At 38.8% G+C, this 22,455-nt stretch overlaps 1 protein-coding gene across 1 annotated transcript in view; it reads right to left on the reverse strand.

Annotated features, from left to right (window-relative positions):
* Positions 1 to 16,148, reverse strand: part of LOC133066051 (organic anion transporter 7-like) — a 29,004-nt gene extending 12,856 nt beyond the window's left edge. Inside the window, exons 1-4 of the mRNA XM_061156733.1 lie at positions 15,747 to 16,148; positions 14,268 to 14,371; positions 3,626 to 3,780; positions 3,355 to 3,523 (exon numbers count right to left, since the gene is read on the reverse strand). Of these exons, the coding sequence (XP_061012716.1) occupies positions 3,355 to 3,523; positions 3,626 to 3,780; positions 14,268 to 14,371; positions 15,747 to 16,148 (830 nt within the window). The remainder of the gene's footprint in view (positions 1 to 3,354; positions 3,524 to 3,625; positions 3,781 to 14,267; positions 14,372 to 15,746) is intronic.
* Between the last annotated feature and the right edge of the window lie 6,307 nt (positions 16,149 to 22,455).

Genomic DNA, 22,455 nt, shown 5'->3' on the forward strand with positions numbered 1-22,455 from the left:
AGGCTCACACAGTTTGGAATCACTCCTGCTCCTACCAGTTATGATGGAATCTGGCTATATAAGTGAGTTACTTACAGCTGCCTTGATTTTATCATCTGTGTAACAAGGAGGCAGTCCCCCATATACTCTGTAGAACTGTCATGAGGATGTAGTGACATAATGGGTGAGCCTGATAGAGACTACATCCTCCAGTCTAAATGAACTCACGTCACTATATTATTAATATATCTGTAATCATTTCTCTGAGGGAGAGTCATTTTCAGACAATAATCTTCTTCTGAACAGCCTTCTTAGGGGGAGGGGTGTAATTGCCATTCCTGAGTCTTTCTAAGAGAAGGGCAAAGTTGTGCATGCTGTTCAGTTGCCAAGCTGTGTTTGCCTGTTTGTGACCCCATGGACTGCAGCACGCCAGGCCTCCCTGTCCTCCTCCATCTCCTGGACTTTGCCCAAATTCATGTTCATTGCATTGGTGATGCCATCCAACCATCTCATCCTCTGTAATCCTTTTCTTCTGTCTTCAATCTTTCCCAGGTTCAGGGGCTTTTCCAATGAGTCAGCTGTTTGCATCAGGTTGCCAAAGTATTGGAGTTTCAGTTTCAGCATCAGTCCTTCCAATGAGTATTCAGGGTTGATTTTCTTTAAGTTGACTGGTTTGATCTTCTTGCTGTCCAAGGGACTCTCAGAGTTCGCATAGAACAAATGATAAAAAACCATCCAATCTGAGCTATTTCAAATCCTAAAAGATGATGCTGTGAAAGTGCTGCACTCAATAAGCCAGTAAATTTGGAAAACTCAGCAGTGGCCATAGGACCGGAAAAGGTCAGTTTTCCTTCCAATCCCAAAGAAAGGCAATGCTAAAGAATGCTCAAACTACCTCACAATTACACTCATCTCACACGCTAGTAAAGTAATGCTTAAAATTCTCCAAGCCAGGCTTCAGCAATATGTGAACCATGAACTTCCAGATGTTCAAGCTGGTTTTAGGAAAGGCAGAGGAACCAGAGATCAAATTGCCAACATCTGCTGGATCATTGAAAAAGCAAGGGAGTTCCAGAAAAACATCTATTTCTGCTTAACTGACTATGCCAAAGCCTTTGACTGTATGGATCACTACAAACTGTTGAAAATTCTGAAAGAGATGGGAATACCAGACCACCTGACCTACCTCTTGAGAAATCTGTATGCAGGTCAGGAATCAACAGTTAGAACTGGACATGGAACAACAAACTGGTTCCAAATAGGAAAAGGAGTAAGTCAAGGCTGTATATTGTCATCCTGCTTATTTAACTTATTTGCAGAGTACATCATGAGAAACGCTGGGCTGGAGGAAGCACAAGCTGGAATCAAGATTGCTGGGAGAAAGGTCAATAACCTCAGATATGCAGATGATATCACTGTGATGGCAGAAAGTGAAGAACTAAAGAGCCTCTTGATGAAAGTGAAAGAGGAGAGTGAAAAAGTTGGCTTAAAGCTCAACATTCAGAAAACTAAGATCATGGCATCCGGGCCCATCACTTCATGGCAAATAGATGGGGAAACAGCAGAAACAGTGACTGACTTTATTTTTGGGAGCTGCAAAATCACTGCAGATTGTGACTGCAGCCTTGAAATGGCTTAAAAGACGCTTACTCCTTGGAAGGAAAGTTATGACCAACTTAGACAGCATATTAAAAAGCAGAGACATTACTTTGCCAACAAAGATCCGTCTCGTCAAGGGTATGATTTTTCCAGTGGTCATGTATGGATGTGAGAGTTGGACTATAAAGAAAGCTGAATGCCGAAGAATTGGTGTTTTTGAACTGTGGTGTTGGGGAAGACTCTTGAGAGTCCCTTGGACTGCAAGGAGATCCAACTAGTCCACCCTAAAGGAGATCAGTCCTGATTGTTCAATGGAGGGACTATTGTTGAAGCTGAAACTCCAATACTTTGGCCACCTGATGTGAAGAGCTGACTCATTTAAAAAGACCCTGATGCTGGGAAAGATTGAGGGCAGGAGGAGAAGGGGACGACAGAGGTTGAGATGGTTGGATGGCATCACCAACTCAATGGACATGAGTTTGAGTAAACTGTGGGAGTTGGTGATGGACAGGGAGGCCTGGTGTGCTGTGGTCCGCGGGGCTGTGAAAAGTCAGACATGACTGAGTGGCTGAACTGAACTGAACTGATCCAATCTGACTTAATTTAAACTAGAAGAACCATGCTGCTTTTCCTTTACATAGTTGTGGAGGTGAATTTGCTTCCCATTCCTCTCTCCAATATCAGTTAAAAAAATGAAAAATGTCCATATCTTCTGTATCACATAAGTTTTCTTACAAAGTGATACCTATAATCACAGATTGTAATGGAGGCTAGATCACCTTCAGATGTTTTACTCTGTAGGGATAATATTTTTGTAGCAATTCTGTTTGCATCATACTTGTTAAGTCTCATTAGTAAGGATGGAAAGACTGCAAAAGACTCAGAATTCCCAGAAGAAGATTCTTTGCTATCTTCTGTCTTTAGGGTTGCTGGTTTTAGTATGTAAAAATAGTGTGCCTAATTAAATTTGAACTTCAAGTAAAAAAGGTAAACTTTGTATTAGAACTATGCCCCATGCAATATTTTATTTATTTTTTATTTTTTTCCAAGGAGTTATTAGTTTGTTTTTTCATTTATTTTTATTAGTTGGAGGCTAATTACTTTACAATATTGTAGTGGTTTTTGCCATACATTGACATGAATCAGCCATGGATTTACATGTGTGCATGTAAAAATAGTGTGCCTAATTAAATTTGAACTTCAAGTAAAAAATGTAAATTTTTTATTAGAACTATGCCCCATGCAATATTTTAGATAAAAAATTATTTGTTGCTTGTTTGAAATTTTAATATAATGGGATTTCTTTTGTTTTATTCAGTAGCAAACAAAAATACAGAACCCAGCTAGAAATTTCATATAAATCATGAACAAATTGCAGTATAATTATGTACCTTACAATATTTGGGATATAATTTCACAAAAATATTAGCTGGTTATCTTAAATTCAAATTTCATTGAATGGCCTTAATTTTATCTGGCAAGTCTGCCTGTTTTGCATCTCGAATTGTACATGGGGCGCATATAAGAAGAGTACATACTCAGGTATGAAGTGAAGTGAAAGTCACCCAGTCATGTCCGACCCTTTCCGACCCCATGGACTGTAGCCTACTAGGCTTTTGTCCATGGAGTTTTCCAGGCAAGAATACTGGAGCGGATTGCCATTTCCTTCTTCAATACTTAGGTGTAGACCAGGACCAAACAGAATTCTTGTATCTGATTCCATGTACATTCTCACCCCAGACTCTCACAAGACAAAGGAGTAAAGAAGGCTCATACCTTGAGGCCAGAAATAAAACAAAGACGGGTGCAGACATCACTAGCTGGAGAGTGTGCCAGTCTCGGATGGCAAAAGCCAGGCCTCCCAAGATTGTCTGTCCCAGACTAGTGGCCGCCATCAACAGTGTAGTTGCCATGGCTTGGAATCGGGGCTCTGTCCATTCCAGTGCTGAAAGAAAACACAAGCAGAATTTTTAATTCAAATCAACATGGAATCTCAAGGACAGAGTTAAGACTTGGAAAACCCTGAAGATACAAAGCATTGACTTACTGAGCAAAACATTAGTTGTCAGGAGGCACGTAGCAGACATTCCAGCCAAGAAACGTAGTGAGCAGTAAATGAGGAAGTTGGGGGCAATGACTGTAAAGGTGTCAGCAATGGCGAGCTGGAGGAAACACAGCCTGATTATAAACTTCCTCCCAAACCTGAGAAAGAAAGCACCAAATTAGGCTATAGGAACGATAACAACCTCTTGTAAAAACTAGCAAAAAGAAAGCACTTTGAATCCTTAAAGAATCAATAATAAATGGCAGATCTGAGAAGCAAACTTCCCGTGTGTAAACAGAAACTGAACGTATCAAAGCCTCTTCTCCCATTCTGTTACTAGTATTGAGCTGACACCAATTCAAACCATATAGGCAGGTTGCAATATTTTGGAATTTTAAAATATCAGAACTGTCCCTTCTACTAACACATGCCTTTAGCATAAGGATTCTGTACAAAACCTACACTCAGGGAATCTAATGTTGTACTTGCCAATCTAGGCCCACACAGTTTACAACAGAACTTATTTGAAAGCAACACCTGTGGAATAAATCCATCACAGTGGCTGGCATATGAGACCCTCCTTGCTGACTTTGGGTTTGTGGGCTTTGGGCAACAGGTTTCCCTCTAAAACAATGTAGAAGACAGTCATGACAGAAGCAGGGGGACTTAGAAAATTCTGAGAGGAGTTTGATAAGATGGAGAAGGAAGAAACACAGAAGCAAATATTTCAAAAGAGGGATTTAAAGAGGCAGCCCCCCAAGTCCCAGGCAGCAGGGCAGCCACCTTGATTCCTGCAGCTGCCGCACCCCAGCTCCCAGAGCCACTATAGTGCTACGTTAGGATGAACACAACAGAGAAGGGATGAAAATTTGGGCTGCTACTGGGCAAAACTGTGAATGCCTGCATGGGAGGTACATAAGTTCACTGTGATCACATGGGCCCCACTTGCTATAGCCCTCACTTCCTTTGGCACAAAGCTTGCACTTAAGGGCAATGGAACCTTATGGAATCTGACCCTTAGGGCTTCTATTCCAACAACTGGGGATTAGATCCCACCCCTGACAGGGCTATGACAGTCACGGAGCGAAGAGGAAGATATACCCAACATTCAGTGCAGGCTATGAACCTTGCAACGTCAATTACACCTCCTATCAAGGGCAAAATGACCAGCACGCTCTGAGGAAAGATGTGGTAGGCATCCATACCCCAAACAGCCCTTGTACCAATAATATTAGAGGGCTGCTACCAACGCAGCCCTCACTTGGTGGAGCGGCATGGAGACTACACTACTGGACCTTCCTCACAGCTGGAGTTGGCACACCCCACCCAGCTGGTAGCTGCTCATTCCCCCACAAGTGAAGGCCTTTCTCCAACAAATCTAGTCTACAAAGTTTGGAAGAGGTAATTGTCCCATGAAATGTGCATATATCAATGCAACACTACAAGAAACATAAAAGATCAAGGAAACATGACACCAACAAAGAAACAGAATAGTTTTCCAGCAACTGACCTCTAATAAATGGATGTCCTTGAACTGCTTCATGAAGAATTCAAGGAAACTGTCTTAAGGAAGCTCAATGAGCTACAAGAGAATGCAGGTTGGCAATTCAATGACATTAAGAAAATAATACATGAACAAAATGAGAAGTTGAACAGAGAGCTAGAAATGATAAAAATGAACCAAATACTAAAGCTGAAGAATACAATAAGTGAAGCAATATACATAACACCAACAAAAGATGTATAAAGTGGAGGAAAAATCTATGAACTCAAGGACTAGTCATTTGAAATTTTCCAGTCAGAGAAGAACAAAAAAAATATTAAAGAGAGTACAGAATGCTTGTTGGATTATGAACACCAACAAATAAAACACTATTCTCATTATGGAAGTCCCAGAAGAAGAAGAGAAAGAGAAAGACAAATTAAGAGAAGGGCAAAATAAAATACTGAGCAAATATTAAGAATCCGAAGGCAGAAATAGACAGTAGTGCAATAATAGCAGGGGACTTCAATACCACTTTCAACAGTGGAAAATGGAAATGGAAAATCAATAGGAAATAATGATTTGAACTATATATTTTTTCTCCCAGTCTATCCCTCCCTCCCACCCTTCCCCACTGGTAACCATAAGTTCATTCTCTAAGTCAGTGTTTTGTGAATAAGTTCATTTGTATAATTTTTTTTAAGATTCTGAATATTAGCAATATCATATATTTGTCTTTCTCTGTATGACTAACTGCACTTAATATGATGATCTCCAGGTCCATCAACATTGCTACAAATGGCATTATCATTCTTTTTAATTGCTGAGTAATATTCCATTATATATATGAATCACATCTTTATCCATTTATCAGCTGATGGACATTTAGGTTGTTTCCATGTCTTGGCTATTGTAAATAGTGCTCTATGAACACAGGGGAGCATGTACCCTTTTGAACAGTGTTTTTCTCCAGATGTATGCCTGGGAGTGAGATTGTTAGATCCTATTATAGCTTTATTTTTAGTTCTTAAAGAAACCTCCTCACTATTCTCCATAGTGGCTATACCAATTTACATTCCCACCAACAATGTAGGAGGGTTTTCTTTTCTCTACAGCTTCTCCAGCATTTATTGTTTGTAGATTTTTTGATGATGGCTGTTTTAACTATAATCTACCTGCAATGCAGGAGACCTGGGTTGGGAAGGCCTCTGGAGAAGGGAATGGCAACCCACTCCAGTATGCTTGCCTGGAGAATCCCATGGACGGAGGAGCCTGGCAGGTTACAATCCATGGGGTCGCAAAGAGTCATATACGACTGATTGACTAAGACTACACATTCTGACCAGTGTGAGGCGATATCTTATTTTAGTTTTGACTTACATTTCTCTAATAATTAGCCATGTTGAGTATCTTTTCATGTGCCTCCTGACCCTCTGTATGTCTTTTTGGAGGAATGTCTATTTAGGTCTTCTGCCCATTGTTTGATTGTTTGCTTCTTTGATATTGAGACACATGAGCTGTTTGTAAACTTTGGAGACTAATCTCTTGTTGGTTGCATCTGTTGCAAATATTTTCTCCCATCCCAAAGGTTGTCTTTTTATGTTGTCTATGGTTTCCTTTGCTGTGCAAAAACTTTTAAGTTTGACTAGGTCTCATTTGTTTACTTTTGCTTTTATTTCCATTACTCTAGGATATGGCTCAAAAAAGATATTGCTGTGATTTATGTCAAAGAGTGTTCTGCGTATGTTTTCCTCTAAGAGTTTTATAGTTTTCAGTCTTACATTTAGGTCTTTAATCCATTTGGATTTTATATTTTGTGTATGGTATTAAAAAATGTTCTAATGTCATTTTTAAAAAACATGGAGCTGTGCAGCTTTCCAAGCACCATTTATGTCTTTCCTCTATTGTATAGTCTTGCCTTCTTTGTTGTAAATTAATTGAACCTAAATGTGTGGGTTTATTTCTGGACTTTCTATCCTGCTCCATATTGATCTATTTATGTATCTACTGGTACTAGTAACATACTGTTTTGATGACCACAGCTGATTCCTCCAGCTCCATTTTTCTTTCTCAAGATTACTTTGGTTGTTTGGCATCTTCTTTATTTCCATACTCATTTTAAGATTTTTTTGTTCTAGTTTGTGAGAAATGCCATTGATAATTTGATAGGGGTTGCATTAAATCTATAGATTGCCTTAGCTAGTATAGTCATTTTTGACAATATTCATTCTTCCAATCCCAGAACATAGTATATATTTTCATCTATTTGTATCATCTTCAATTTCTTTCATAAGGGTCTTATAGTTTTCAGAGTATAGGTCTTCAATTCTGTTCTTTTTCTGTTCTTTTGTTGTTAGAATATAGAAGTGCAACAGATTTCTGTGTATTAATTTTGTATCCTGCAACTTTACTGAATTCATTGCTGAGCTCTATTAGTTTTATTGTAGCATCTTTAGGATTTTTTATGTATAGAAATCATATCATCTGCAAACAAACATCAAATCATGATATGTATAGCATCATGTCATCTGAAAACAAACATCACAATCCAAATCCTATGGAAAGATCAGTTCTAAGAGGGAAGTTTATAGCAATACAATCTTGCTTAAGAAAGCAAGAAAAATCACAAATTAACAACCTAACCTTACACCTAAAGCAACTAGAGAAAGAAGGACAAACAAAATCCAAAGATAGTAGAAGGAAAAAATCATAAAGATCAGAGGAGAAATAAATAAAACAGATTGAAGAAAACAATAGCAAAGATAAAACTAAGAGCTGGTTCAAAAAGATAAGCAAAATTGATAAGCCTTTCACTGGACTCATCAAAGAAAAAGGAGAGAGGACTCAAATCAATAAAATTAGAAATGAAAAAGAAGTTACAATGGACACCACAAAAATACAAAAGATCATAAAAGAATACTACAAGCAACTACTTGCCAATAAAATGGACAACCTGGAAGAAATGGATAAATTCTTAGACAGGAGTAGTCTCCTAAAAATAAACCAGGAAGAAATAGAAAATATGAACTACACTTTAGATGAGAGGAACCTAGTAGACTATATAGAACATCCCATGTAACAATTGCAGAATATACATACATCTCAAGTGCACAGAGAAGATAGGTCAAAAGTTGGGTCATGAAATAAGCTTTCAATGGATCAAAGAAGAAATCAAAAGAGAAATGAAAATATGACACCAAGGAAAATGGAAGTACAACATAAAAAAAGTCATGGAATGCAGCAAAGGCATTTTAAAACAATTTTTAACACAGTTTATAACAATAAATTCCTATGTTAAAAAAGAAAGAACTTAAATTAGCACCCCAACTTTACACCTCAAGGAACTAGAAAACTAAACCTAAAGCTAGCAGAGGAAGGAAATAACAAAGATCAGAGCAGAGATAAACAAAATAGAGATTAGAAAATAGAAAATATCAATAAAGCAGAGTTTTTTTAAAAAAATGAACAAAATTGACAAACTATTAGCTAGACTGACAAAAAACTATAGACTTCTATATTGAGAAGACTCAAATGAATAAAATTAGAAATGAGAGGAGACATTGAAACTGATACCACAGAAATACAAAGACTCATAAGCAATTACTACAAATAATTATATGCTAACAAATTGGATGGCCTTTAAGGAATGGATAAATTCCAGAAACATACAACCTACTAAGAACCAACCATGAAGCAACAAAATATTGGCAAGCTCAGTTTAACGGTACACTTAAAGAATCATACACCCTGATAAAGTGGGAGAAACTAAAGAGCCTCTTGATGAAAGTGAAAGAGGAGAGTGAAAAACTGGCTTAAAATTGAACATCAAAAAACTAAGATCATGCACCTGGTCCCATCATTTCATGACAAATAGATGGGGGAAACAATGGAAACAGTGGCAGACTTTATTTTCTTGAGCTCCAAAATCACTGCAGGTGGTGATTAGCCATGAAATTAAAAGACGCTTGCTCCTTGGAAGAAAAGCTATGACAAACCTAGACAGCATATTAAAAAGCAGAAACATTACTTTGCTGACAAATGTCCATCTAGTTAAAGCTATGGTTTTTCCAGTAGTCATGTATGGATGTGAGAGTTGGACCATAGAGAAAGCTGAACACTGAAGAATTGATGTTTTTGAACTATGGTGTTGGAGACAGTCTTGAGAGTCCCTTGGACTGCAAGGAGATCAAACCCGTCAATCTTAAAGGAAATCAGTCCTGAATATTCATTGGGAGGACTGATGCTGAAGCTGAAGCTCCAATACTTTGGCCACCTGATGTGAAGAACTGACTCATTGGAAAAGACCCTGCTGCTGGGAAAGACTGAAGGCAGGAGGAAAAGGGGATGCAGAAGACAAAATGGTTGGATGCCATCACTGACTCGATGGACATGAGTTTGAGCAAGCTCCAGGAGTTGGTGATGGATAGGTAAGCCTGGTTTGCTGCAGTCCATGGGGTCACAAAGAGATGGACACAACTGAGTGACTGAACTGAACTGAACTGATAAAGTGGGAAGTGGGATTTATCCCTGGGATGTGAATGGTTCAACATACACAATCATTAATGTGATACACCATGTTAACAGAAAGAAGGATAAAAATAGTATGACCAATTCAATAGATACAGGTAATGTAGTTCATAATGTATTCATATGTCAAAACATCACGTTGTACACTTTAAATATATATAGTTGTATCTGTCAATTATAACTCAATAAGAATATTGATCTCTGCATTTTTTCATGACATTTTCACAGATGCCTGGGTCACAGGTTTGTTGTAAGTGAATACTCTGATTCTGAGCTGTTTTCTAATTTACATTTATTATGATACATTCCAATTTCGTAGGGACTTCCTTCATAGCTCAGTTGCTAAGGAATCTGCCTGCGATGCAGGAGACCCTGGTTGGATTCCTGGGTCAGGAAGATCTGCTGGAGAAGGGATAGACTACCCACTCCAGTATTCTTGGGCTTCCCTTGTGGCTCAGCTGGTAAAGAATCTGCCTGCAATTTGGGAGACCTGGGTTCAATCCCTAGGTTGGAAAGATCCTCTGGAGAAGGGAAAAGCTACCCACTTCAGTATTCTGGCCTGGAGAATTCCATGGGCTGCATAGTCCATGGGGTTGCAAAGAGTGGGACACAACTGAGCGACTTTCACTTCACTAATTCCAGTTTCATAGTTCTTAGCTGAGCAGCAGTTACCATTATGCAGATGGATGATAAGGCCCTCCTCAGTTCTCCAATATGTCTGTGGGAGACATACTTCAGTGGTGGCAATGATTGTCTATTTCAGAAGCACTATCAGAGGATTATACATATTGAAACAGCAGTTATTGGATTAATTGTATGGTTGTCAAAGTTATCTTTAGAGAACTGCTTTTGCAAAAATCAAAATAAAAATTATGGCATACTTTTTCAATAGACCACCAATGACACATTGCTGTGTACCCATATGTTTAGTTTAATAGGATTTATACACATCACACATGGGTAGCTATGATGTGATGACCATTCTCTGAGCATCCATAACCACTCAGCTAACAGAGCGTAGGAGCAAATCAATACAATGCTCATGGCCAAGGCTAAAAACACTTTGAGCCATATGATGTGTGCAAAGAAGTGGAATCCCATGTCATGGAACATCTTCTTTCTGTTCCTATAGATAGCTGTTTATTTCCAAATTACATGTTATGGCATTCCCTCTCTAAATTCTGTCCAGAAATGCCTCCAGGTCTGATGGAGATGTTGTTTCTGTATCTTGTATGCAGAACTTAGTGTTGACAAAATGGCACTTATCATACCGATTAATTCTCCATTTGTGTATCTCTATTCCTGGGGAGATTACATAAGTCCCACAATATTGTAATTGTAATACAGTTCAGTTCAGTTCAGTTGCTCAGTCATGTCTGACTCTTTGTGACCCTATGGACCACAGCATGCTAGGCCTCCCTGTCTGTCACCAACTCCCAGAGATTATCCAAACTCATGTCCATTGAGTCGGTGATGCCATCCAACCATCTCATCCTCTGTTGTCCCCTTCTCCTCCCTCCTTCAATCTTTCCCAGCATCAGGGTCTTTTTAAATGAGTCAGCTCTTCACATCAGATGGCCAAAGTATTGCAGTTTCAGCTTCAACAGCAGTCCTTACAATGAACACTCAGGACTGATCTCCTTTAGGATGGACTGGTTGGATCTCCTTGCAGTCCAAGGGACTCTCAAGAGTCTTCTCCAACACCACAGTTCAAAGGCATCAATTCTTTGGCACTCAGCTTTCTTTATAGTCCAACTCTCACATCCATACTTGACCACTGGAAAAACCATAGCCTTGGCGAGACAAATCTTTGTTGGCAAAGTAATGTCTCTGCTTTTTAATATGCTGTCTAAGTTGGTCATAACTTTTCTTCCAAGGAGTAAGCGTCTTGTAATTTCAAGGCTGCAGTCACCATCTGCAGTGCTTTTGGAGCTCCCCAAAATAAAGTCAGCTACTGTTTCCACTGTTTCTCCATCTATTTGCCATGAAGTGATGGGATCAGATGCCATGATCTTAGTTTTCTGAATGTTGAGCTTTAAGCCAACTTTTTCACTCTCCTCTTTCACTTGCATCAAGAGGCTCTTTAGTTCTTCTTCACTTTCTGCCATAGCGGTGGTGCCATCTGCATATCTGAGGTTATTGATATTTCTGCCAGAAATCTTGATTCCAGCTTGTGCTTTCTCCAGCCCAGCATTTCTCATGCTGTACTCCGCATATAAGTTAAATAAGCAGGATGACAATATACAGCCTTGACTTACTCCTTTTCCTATTTGGAACCAGTTTGTTGTTCCATGTCCAGTTCTAACTGTTGCTTCCTGACCTGCATACAGGTTTCTCAAGAGGCAGGTCAGGTGGTCTGGTATTCCCATCTCTTTCAGAATTTTCCACAGTTTATTGTGATCCACACAATCAAAGGCTTTGGCATAGTCAATTAAGCAGAAATAGATGTTTTTCTGGAACTTTATTGCTTTTTCAATGATCCAGCAGATGTTGGCAATTTGATCTCTGGTTCCTCTGCCTTCTCTAAAACCAGCTTGAACATCTGGAAGTTCATGGTTCACATATTGCTGAAGCCTGGCTTGGAGGTGTTGGAGCATTACTTTGCTAGTGTGTGAGATGAGTGCAATTGTGCAGTAGTTTGAGCATTCTTTGGCATTGCCTTTCTTTGGGATTGGAAGGAAAACTGACCTTTTCTGGTCCTGTGGCCACTGCTGAGTTTTCCAAATTTGCTGGCATATTGAGTGCAGCACTTTCACAGCATCATCTTTTAAGATTTGAAATAACTCAACTGGAATTCCATCACCTCCACTAGCTTTGTTTGTAGTGATGCTTCTTAAGGCCCATTTGACTTCACATTCCAGGATGTCTGGCTCTAGGTGAGTGAGAGTAATCACACCATTGTGATTATCTGGATCATGAAGATCTTTTTTGTACAATTCTTCTGTGTATTCTTGCCAGCTCTTCTAAATATCTTCTGTTTCTGTTAGGTCCATACCATTTCTGTCCTTTATTGTGCCCATCTTTGCATGAAATGTTCCCTTGGTATCTCTAATTTTCTTGAAGAGATCTCTAGCCTTTCCCATTCTGTTGTTTTCTTCTATTTCTTTGCACTGATCACTGAGGAAGGCTTTCTTACCTCTCCTTGCTATTCTTTGGAATTCTGCATTCAAATGGGTATATCTTTCCTTTTCTCCTTTGCTTTTTGCTTCTCTTCTTTTCACAGCTATTTGTAAGGCCTCCTCAGACAGCCATTTTTCTTTTTTTCTTTTTCTTGGGGATGGTCTTGATCCCTGTCTCCTGTACAAGGTCATGAACCTCTGTCCATAGTTCATCAGGCACTCTGTCTATCAGATCTAGTCCCTTAAATCTAGTTCTCACTTCCACTGTTTAATCGTAAGGGATTTGACTTAGATCATACATGAATGGTCTAGTGGTTTTCCCCACTTTCTTCAATTTAAGTCTGAATTTGGCAATAAGGAGTTCATGATTTGAGCCACAGTCAGCTCCCAGTCTTGTTTTTGCTGACTGTATAGAGCTTCTCCATCTTTGGCTGCAAAGAATATAATCAATCTGATCTCAGTGTTGGCCATCTGGTGATGTCCATGTGTAGAGTTTTCTCTTGTGTTGTTGGAAGAGGGTGTTTGCTATGACCAGTGGGTTCTCTTGGCAAAACTCTATTAGCCTTTGCCCTGCTTCATTCTGTACTCCAAAGCCAAATTTGCCTGTTACTCCAGGTGTTTCTTGACTTCCCACTTTTGCATTCTAGTCCCATATAATGAAAAGGACATCTTTTTGGGGTGTTAGTTCTAGAAGGTCCTGTAGGTCTTCTTAGAACTACTCAACTCCAGCTTCTTCACCATTACTGATTGGGGCATAGACTTGGGTTACTGTGATATTGAATGGTTTGCCTTGGAAACGAACAGGTATCATTCTGTTGTTTTTGAGATTGCATCCAAGTACTGCTTTTTGGACTCTTTTGTTGACTATGATGGCTGCTCCAACTCTTCTAAGGGATTCTTGCCCACAGTAGCAGACATAATGGTCATGTGAGTTAAATTCACCCATTCCAGTCCATTTTAGTTTGCTGATTCCTAAAATGTTGATGTTCACTCTTGCCACCTCCTGTCTGATCACTTCCAGTTTGCTTTGATTCATGGACCTAACATTCCAGGTTCCTATGCAATATTGCTCTTTACAGCATTGGACCTTGCTTCTCTCACCAGTCACATCCACAGTTGGGTGTTGTTTTTGCTTTGGCTCTGTGCCTTCATTCTTTCTGGAGTTAGTTCTTCACTGGTCTCCAGTAGTATATTGGGCACCTACCGACCTGGGGACTTCATCTTTCAGTGTCCTATCTTTTGGCCTTTTCATGCTGTTCATGGGGTTCTCAAGGCAAGAATACTGAAGTATTTGTAATACTGAAGTAATTGAAATAAGTATTCTTTTTTTGTTGTAATTTTTTGAGTATTTAACTGTATGAACACAGTGATTAATCAAAGTTAAATAAAACACTTCTAGATTGTTATGATTGATGCTTCATAAAACTAAGTTGAAATAGATATTTCTTAATGAAAGAATAATTCATAAGCTGAAAGTACTTGAGAATAAAGAAAGCTGTGATTGAGAGATACTCACCTGTCTGATAAAGAGCCATACATGATGCCTCCCACCAGAATTCCACTCATGACTAGGAATTTAGCCACTGAGATCAGTGACTGAGATTTACATACCAGGTCCCACTGAAAGACAAGGACACCGTCACTGCAGAGCTTCACAGCAACTTAAAATCTCATTACCATGGGTAAAATAGCTAGTGGGAAGTGGCTATATAACACGGGGAGCTCAACCCAGTACTCTGTGACAACCTAGAGGGGTAGGATGTTGGGGTGGGAGGGAGATTCAAGAGGAAGGGGCATATGTATACTTAAGGTTTATTCATATTGTTGTATGGCATAAACCAACAGAACTTTTTAAAGCAATTATCCTCTGATTAAAAATAAACTTTAAAAATCTCTCAGTGGAAATCTGGTCAAAACTTCTTAACATTACTTGCAAAGTTCAATATTTGGGGCCTTTATCACCCTCTTCAGCTTCTTTTTTCTGCATTAGTTGACCTTTTATTATTCAGGTCTCATTTAAACATAACTTCCTTAGGGAAGTATACCCTAAATCTGTTGGTTTTAATAATCTCCAGTTTACATCAGACTGAATAGTTCTCAGTCTTGGCCACAGAGTGGAATCATTTGAGGCGATGTAACATTTTCCAGTGGTCATGTATGGATGTGAGAGTTGGACTGTGAAGAAAGCTGAGCGCCGAAAAATTGATGCCTTTGAACTGTGGTGTTGGAGAAGACTCTTGAGAGTCCCTTGGACTGCAAGGAGATCCAACCAGTCCATCCTAAAGGAGATCAGTCCTGGGTGTTCATTGGAAGGACTGCTGTTGAAGCTGAAACTCCAATACTTTGGCCACTTGATGCAAAGAGTTGACTCATTGGAAAAGACCCTGATGCTGGGAGGGATTGGGGGCAGGAGGAGAAGGGGGAGACAGAGGATGAGATGGCTAGATGGCATCACCGACTCGATGGGCATGAGTTTTGGTAATCTCTGGGAATTGGTGATGGACAGGGAAGCCTGGCGTGCTGTGATTCATGGGGTTGCAAAGAGTCGGACACGACTGAGCGACTGAACTGAACTGAACTGAACTGAACATTTTACTGATTAGAACTTTACAGTAGATGTAATATGACTGCTCCGGAATATAGCCTGGGAATGGAGTTTTTCATCAGTCTACTAAATATTTGTAATATACAACCAAGTGATGAGCATTACTGACCTGGTATAACATTTTTAACACATTACATAAATTACTTGTTTAGACTTTGGTCATCCCAAGGATAAAAGTAGTATAATAGAAGGGTTCATTTCTATTTTGGAGCTCATTAGACTCATTAAATATATAGGTGCCTGGCATTTAGTAGAGAGGCAATTAAGATTCCCTGAAAGGATGAAGGATGAGCACCTACTTAGTGACTAAAGGCTGGAAGCATGTTCATTATTCTGTTACCCCTAAACACCCAGATCATGTACTCACAAGAGGTAAATGGGACCTCTTACCTCAGTTACGATGGTGGAGGAGAAGGAACTTCGGTCATACATCCAGCCATCCACACAGGGCTCTGTGTCCAGGTCAGTCATGTTGGGGAAGGTCCCATTCAGGTGAAGGAACTGCCACTGTGGGTGGCTGAAGCGATGACACTTCTCTGGCCTCAGGTTTGAGTCCAGTGGGATGGAGACTCTCAGGAGGGCATCTTGACTGAGGGTCCCAGTGTCATTTGCAGAGTCAGTGTCATTGTCCAAGATGTGGACCCAGCAGCGATGTCCAGGGATGGCTGCAGTGAAGTTCTCCAGTAGGATGTGAGGGTACACTATGAGGCTAGAGATACAAAAGAAAACCATCTGAAGGATCTGGAATCTCCCCAGGCCTCCAACTTGATCCAGAAGGTCCTGAAAGGCCATCAAGGATGAGCTGGTGATCCTCAAAAGGAGGCAAAATGACTATCTAGAAAAGTTCAAGGGAAAAAATATTTCCAGCTGCAGTGTCACGCTAAGTGTGTGTTGATCCTGGCCGCACTTTCTCCTCAACTTGCTCTTCCATCAGGATAGTGGAAGCTGTTTCTCCGTGTTGTTTTAAGGTCAGGTAAGTAATTAGCGATTTATTAGCGATCAATAATTTGCTGAGTAACTCTAGCAGTTGATGATCACATCTCTTACATGTTTACTTTGTAAAAATTCTTCTACCCCGCAGTATCCAAAGTAGCATTGAACTTTGATTTGTAGATTCTCTAGTAAATAAACTAAAATAACTTTATATTGTGTGCACAGTCCCTTCTCAAAGTGTAATATGTGAGACTCAAAAGTTAAGTGCTTTTTGACTTTTTGTGTGTGAAAAGAAGCAAAAATAGATTTTTGCTCAGTTAATACTAAATTTTTATTAAAAGAGTTAATGTAAACAATCCTGAGTTAAATTAAAACAAGTGATATGATGAAATCATTCTCTTTCAGTAACTGCTTCAGTTCAAATCAGATCAATGAAAATCAACACAATGAAAATTGTTGTTGTTGTTCAGTTGCTAAGTTATGTCTAACTCTGAGACCCCATGGATTGCAGCACACCAGGCATCCCTTTCCTTCACCATCTCCCAGAGTTTGCTCAGATTCATGTCCACTGAGTCAGTGATTCTATCTAACCATCTTATCCTGTTGTCCTCGTCTCCTTTTGCCTTCAATCTTTCCCAGCATCACAGTCTTTTCCAATGAGTCATTTCATCATATCAGGTGGCCAAAGTATTGGAGTTTCGGCTTCAGCATCAGTTCCTCCAATGAATATTCAGGGTTGATTTCCTTTAGGATTTGCTGGTTTGATCTCCTTGTAGTCCAAGGGACTCTCAAGAGTCTTTTGCAGCACCACAATTCAAAAGCATAAATTCTTTGGTCCTCATTTATGATCCAGCTCTCACATCCATAAATGACTAATTGGATAATCCATAGCTTTGCCTATATGGACCTTTGTTGGCAAAGTGATTTTTTTGAAATTGAGGGGAGAGTGGGCAATGATGGAGGGTAGAGGGCTATGCCAATGGAAAGTTCTTATAGAGGTTTATTTATTTAGCTTGTTTATTCATACAGATAGCATTTGTGAGGATCTTTTTTGTGCTAGTTTAAGGAACTATAACTTCATGGCAGTTATAATCCAGTGGATAAAGGAGAAATAAATAATTATAATCTTATGTCATAAGGTACATATATGGCAGATGCACAAAATTGCTATGGAAGAATTGAACAGAATAAAGTGGAATAAAATATCACCTTGAATAGCATTAAATATTCTTTTAAAAATCTAAATATAAGTGTTAAAACAAGCAAAATACATAGAAGTAAATATGAAAAGATTGTAAATAAAATTTCTTGCTTCTTTAAAGGAAAGACGCTTGCTCCTTGGAGGAAAAGCTATGACAAACTTAGTCTGTTAAAAAGTAGAGACACCACTTTCACAATTTTACTGCTGTGCAGTAAAGTATATGGAAGCAGAAGCACTTGTAAAGGGTGCACACATGTGACAATGTATGCCAGACACAGGGACAAACTGTCTGATTGGACATACGGGTGTACACTCGCTTCTTTGCACGTTCTCAGCTTGAAGGTTTGTATGCAGGGGGTTCACTGTATACAGAACATTTCATCCCAAAGCAGCAGAACACACATTCTTTTCAAGTATATGTGGAATATTATTCAGCATATCACATTTTAAGCTGCAAGAAAAATCTTAATAAATTTAAGAAATTTGAAGTCATATCAAGCACAATTCTATGTGAATAAAAAAGTCAACTAAAAGAGGAAACTGTACAATATACAAACATATGATGTGGTTACTAAACAGCCAAGGGGTCACTGAAGAAATCAAAGAGGAAATAAAAAAAGCACCTGGAGACAAATGAAAATAGAAACACAATGATAAAGAATCTATGGGGTCCAGGTTCAATGCATGAGACAGGTACTCAGGGCTGGTGCACTGGGGTGACCCTGAGGGATGGGATGGGGAGGGAGATGGGGGGGTGTTCAGGATGGGGATCACATGTACACCCATGGCTGATTCATGTCAATGTATGGCAAAACCCACTAAAATATTGTAATTAGCCTCCAATTAAAATAAATAAATTTTAAAAAATATATGGGATGAAGCAAAGGCAGTTCTAAGAGGGAAGTTTATAGCAATATAAGTCTACCTAAAGAAACAAGAAAAATCTCAAATAAGTAATCTAACCTTACACCTTGGAGAAGGCAATGGCACCCCACTCCAGTACTCTTGCCTGGAAAATTCCATGGATGGAGGAGCCTGGTGGATTGCACTCCATGGGATGCAAAGAGTCGGACATGACAGAGCGACTTCACTTTCACTTTTCACTTTCATGCATTGGAGAAGGAAATGGCAACCCACTCCAGTGTTCTTGCCTGGAGAATCCCAGGGATGGGGGAGCCTGGTGGGCTGCCATCTATGGGGTTGCACAGAGTCGGACACGACTGAAGCGACTTAGCAGCAGCAGCAACCTTACACCTAAAGAAACTGGGAAATAAGAACGAATAAAACACAAAGTTAAGTAGAAGGAAAAAAAGAAGAAAGATCAGAGTAGCAAAAATGAAGCAAAGACTAAATCCCCAAACAATGGAATAGATCAATAAAACTAAGAACTAATTTTGAGAATGGAAGAAAATGGACAAACCTTTAACTGGATTCATCAAGAAAAAATAGTTCAAATAAATAAAATCGGAAATGAAAGAGGAGAAATTATAAATGGCACAACAGAAACAAAGGATCATAGGAGATTATTGTAACCAACTATGTGCCAATCAATGCACAACATCCTTTAGAAATGGATACATTCCTAGAAAGGTACTATTTTCCAAGATTGAATCAAGAAGAAATGTCCACAAAACAAATGTCCAGGATCAGACAGCTTCACAGGGTATTTCTATTATACATTTGAAGAAAACAATAGCTATTCTTTCAAAATTTCCAAAAAAATTGAAGTAGAAGAAAAACTCCCAAACTTATTCATTAAAACCAGCATTACCCTGATTCCAAAACCAGACAAAGATACTCAGTTCAGTTCACTTACTCAGTTGTGTCTGACTCTTAGCGACTCCATGCACTACAGCATGCCAAGCTTCCCTGTCCATCATCAACTCCCTAAGGTTGCTCAAACTCATGTCCATGGAATCAGTGATACCATCTAACCATCTCACCCTCTGTCATCATTTTCCCCTACTGCCTTCAATCTTTCCCAGCATCAGGGTCTTTTCCAAGGAGTCAGTTCTTTGCATCAAGTGGCCAAAGTATTGGAGTTTCAGCTTCAGCATCAGTCCTTCCAATGAATATTCAGGACTGATTTCCTTTAGGGTCAATGGGTTTGATCTCCTTGCAGTCCAAAAGACTCTCATGAGTTTTCTCCAACACCATATTTCAAAAGCATCAATTTTTTGCCACTAAGCTTTCTTTATGGTCCAACTCTCACATCCATATAGACTACTGGAAAAACCATAACTTTGACTATATGGACCTTTGGTGGCAAAGTAATGTCTCTGCTTTTTAATATGCTGTCTAGATTTGCCAAAGATACTCACACACACACACACACACACACAAATACAAATTGATATCACTGGTAAACATAGATGCAAAAATCATCAACAAAATATTAGAAAAGTAAATTTAAAAGTACTTCAAAATAAATACACACCATGTCAAGTGAGATTTAGCTCAAGGATGCAAGGATGGTTCAATAGTCACAAATGAATCCATGTGATATGCCACATTAACAAATTGAAGAATAAAAAAATCAAATTATACGATCAAGTCCATAGATTCAGAAAAAGCTTTTGGCAAAATTCAACATCCATTTATGATAAAGACAGTTGACTAAGTGGGTAGAAAAGGAACATAATTAAAGGTTATATATGATAAACATACAGCCATAATCATACTTACTGAAATGCTGAAAACATTTTATTTAAGACTGGGATCAAGACAAGGATACTCACTTTTTTCACTTTTATTAAACATAGTATTGGAAATCCTAGCCATAGAAAACAGACAGAAAAAAATTCAAAGGATCCTTATTGGAAAAGACAGAGTAAAACTGTCACTATTTGCAGATGACATAAAACTATATATAAAATCCTGTTCTGTACATCTGTGTCTCTTTTTCTGTTTTGCATATAGGGTTGTCGTTACCATCTTTCTAAATTCCATATATATGTGTTAGTATGCTGTAATGTTCTTTATCTTTCTGGCTTACTTCACTCTGTATAATGGGCTCCAGTTTCATCCATCTCATTAGAACTGGTTCAAATGAATTCTTTTTAACGGCTGAGTAATATTCCATGGTGTATATGTACCACAGCTTCCTTATCCATTCATCTGCTGATGGGCATCTAGGTTGCTTCCATGTCCTGGCTATTATAAACAGTGCTGCGATGAACATTGGGGTGCACGTGTCTCTTTCAGATCTGGTTTACTGAAGTGATGATTTATAAAACATAACAACTGATAAACTAATTTTGTAAAGTTGTAGGATGCAAAATTAATATACAGAAATTTGTTTCATTTCCATGAATTAAAAATCTGTTAGAAAAGGAAATTAAGAAAACAATCACCTTAAACATTTCATCAAAAGAAAATTTAGCTAGGGAGGTGAAAGAGTTGTATTTGGAAAACATAAGTCATCACATCATGCTAATCTCTGGTTTCCCAGGTGGCTCAGTGGTAAAGAATCTGCCTGTCAAGCAGGAGACATGGGTTCGATCCCTGGGTTGGGAAGATCCCCTGGAAAAAGAAATGGCAACCCATTCCAGTATTCTTGCCTGGGAAATCTCATGGACAGAGAAGACTGGTGGACCACAGTCCACGGGTTCGCAAAGAGTTGGGCAAGACTGAACAACTTGACAACAATAAAGACATCAGTGAAAGAAGCTGAGGAAGATACAAACAAATGAAAAGACACTCATCTACAATACAAGCCACAAGATTCTGTATTTGTCTCTTTACTTTGTCAGGGATTTTAGACTTTTACATGGTATTGTGTTGCTGCTTATTGTCCCTTTGCTTCAACTTGGAGGACTCCTTTAAGCATTTCATATAGGTCTGATCAAGTGATGATAAACTTCTTCATCTTTTGTTTGAGAAAGTCTTCCTTCTTCTTTTAAAGGACAGTTTTGCTGGATGTAGTATTCTTGATTTGCAGTGGTTTTTTTTTTTTTTTTCATTGAATTTATCATTCCATTTCTTTCTAGGCTGCAAAATCTCTGTTGAAAATCTGCAGATAATCTAATAGGCACTCTCTTGTGCATAACAAGTTGTTTCTGTCTTGTTGCTTTCAAGATTCTCTCTTTGTTTGTGGCTTTTGATTATATGATTATAATGTACCTCAGGATAGGTCTCTTTAGACCTATCTCAATTGGTGTTCCAACTTGACTTTCTATTTGTCTCCTTGGACTTGGAAAATTTTGGCTATTAATTCTTCAAATTGTTTCTCTGCTCCTTTCTTTCCTATTTTGTGACTCCCATAATGTTCATGTTGTTCCACTTGAATGTGTTCCATAAGTCCTTTTAGCTCTCTTCATTTTTCTTTATTTGTTTTTCTTTTTGATCCTTTGCTTTGGTAATTTCAAAAGTTCGGTCTTTAAGTTGGTTGATTCTGTCTTCTGCCTGGTCAAGTCTGTTGTTTAGTCCTTCTCATAAATTTTTCAATTTAGTTTTTCTATTCTTTGGTTCCAGAATTTGTCTGGTTTTCATTCATAGTTTACACCTCTGTTGATAGTGTCATTTTGTTCACACATTTCCCACCCCCCCCCCATGCCATTTTGTTACATTGTCTGTGCTCTCTTTAAGTCACTAAGCATTCTTACCATGGTAATTTTACATTCTCTGGCAATTCATGTATTTCTATTTATTTTAGGTTCAGTTTCTGGAGATTTAGTTGTTCATTTAAATGTGTCATGATTGCCTGTTTCATTGTGTATTTTGTTATTTTTCTTATTGAGATTTTTAACATCTGAAGAATCAGTTGGCTCTTCCAAACCCTGTAATCTGGTCTCATACAGGGAGGACTTCAACAAAGCCTGGCTAGAGATTCTGGAGACCTCTCAAGCCTTTTCTAGATATATGTCCTCTCTGACTTTTGTGTGTAATCTTTAGTTTGAAGAAGCTGGCTGATTTTTACTCAGTACTTCTCCCCATTGTAGTACTGAGGCTAGCAGATGCTGTGGT

This window comes from Dama dama, chromosome 2 (assembly GCF_033118175.1).
Source record: "Dama dama isolate Ldn47 chromosome 2, ASM3311817v1, whole genome shotgun sequence".
NCBI lineage: Eukaryota > Metazoa > Chordata > Mammalia > Artiodactyla > Cervidae > Dama > Dama dama.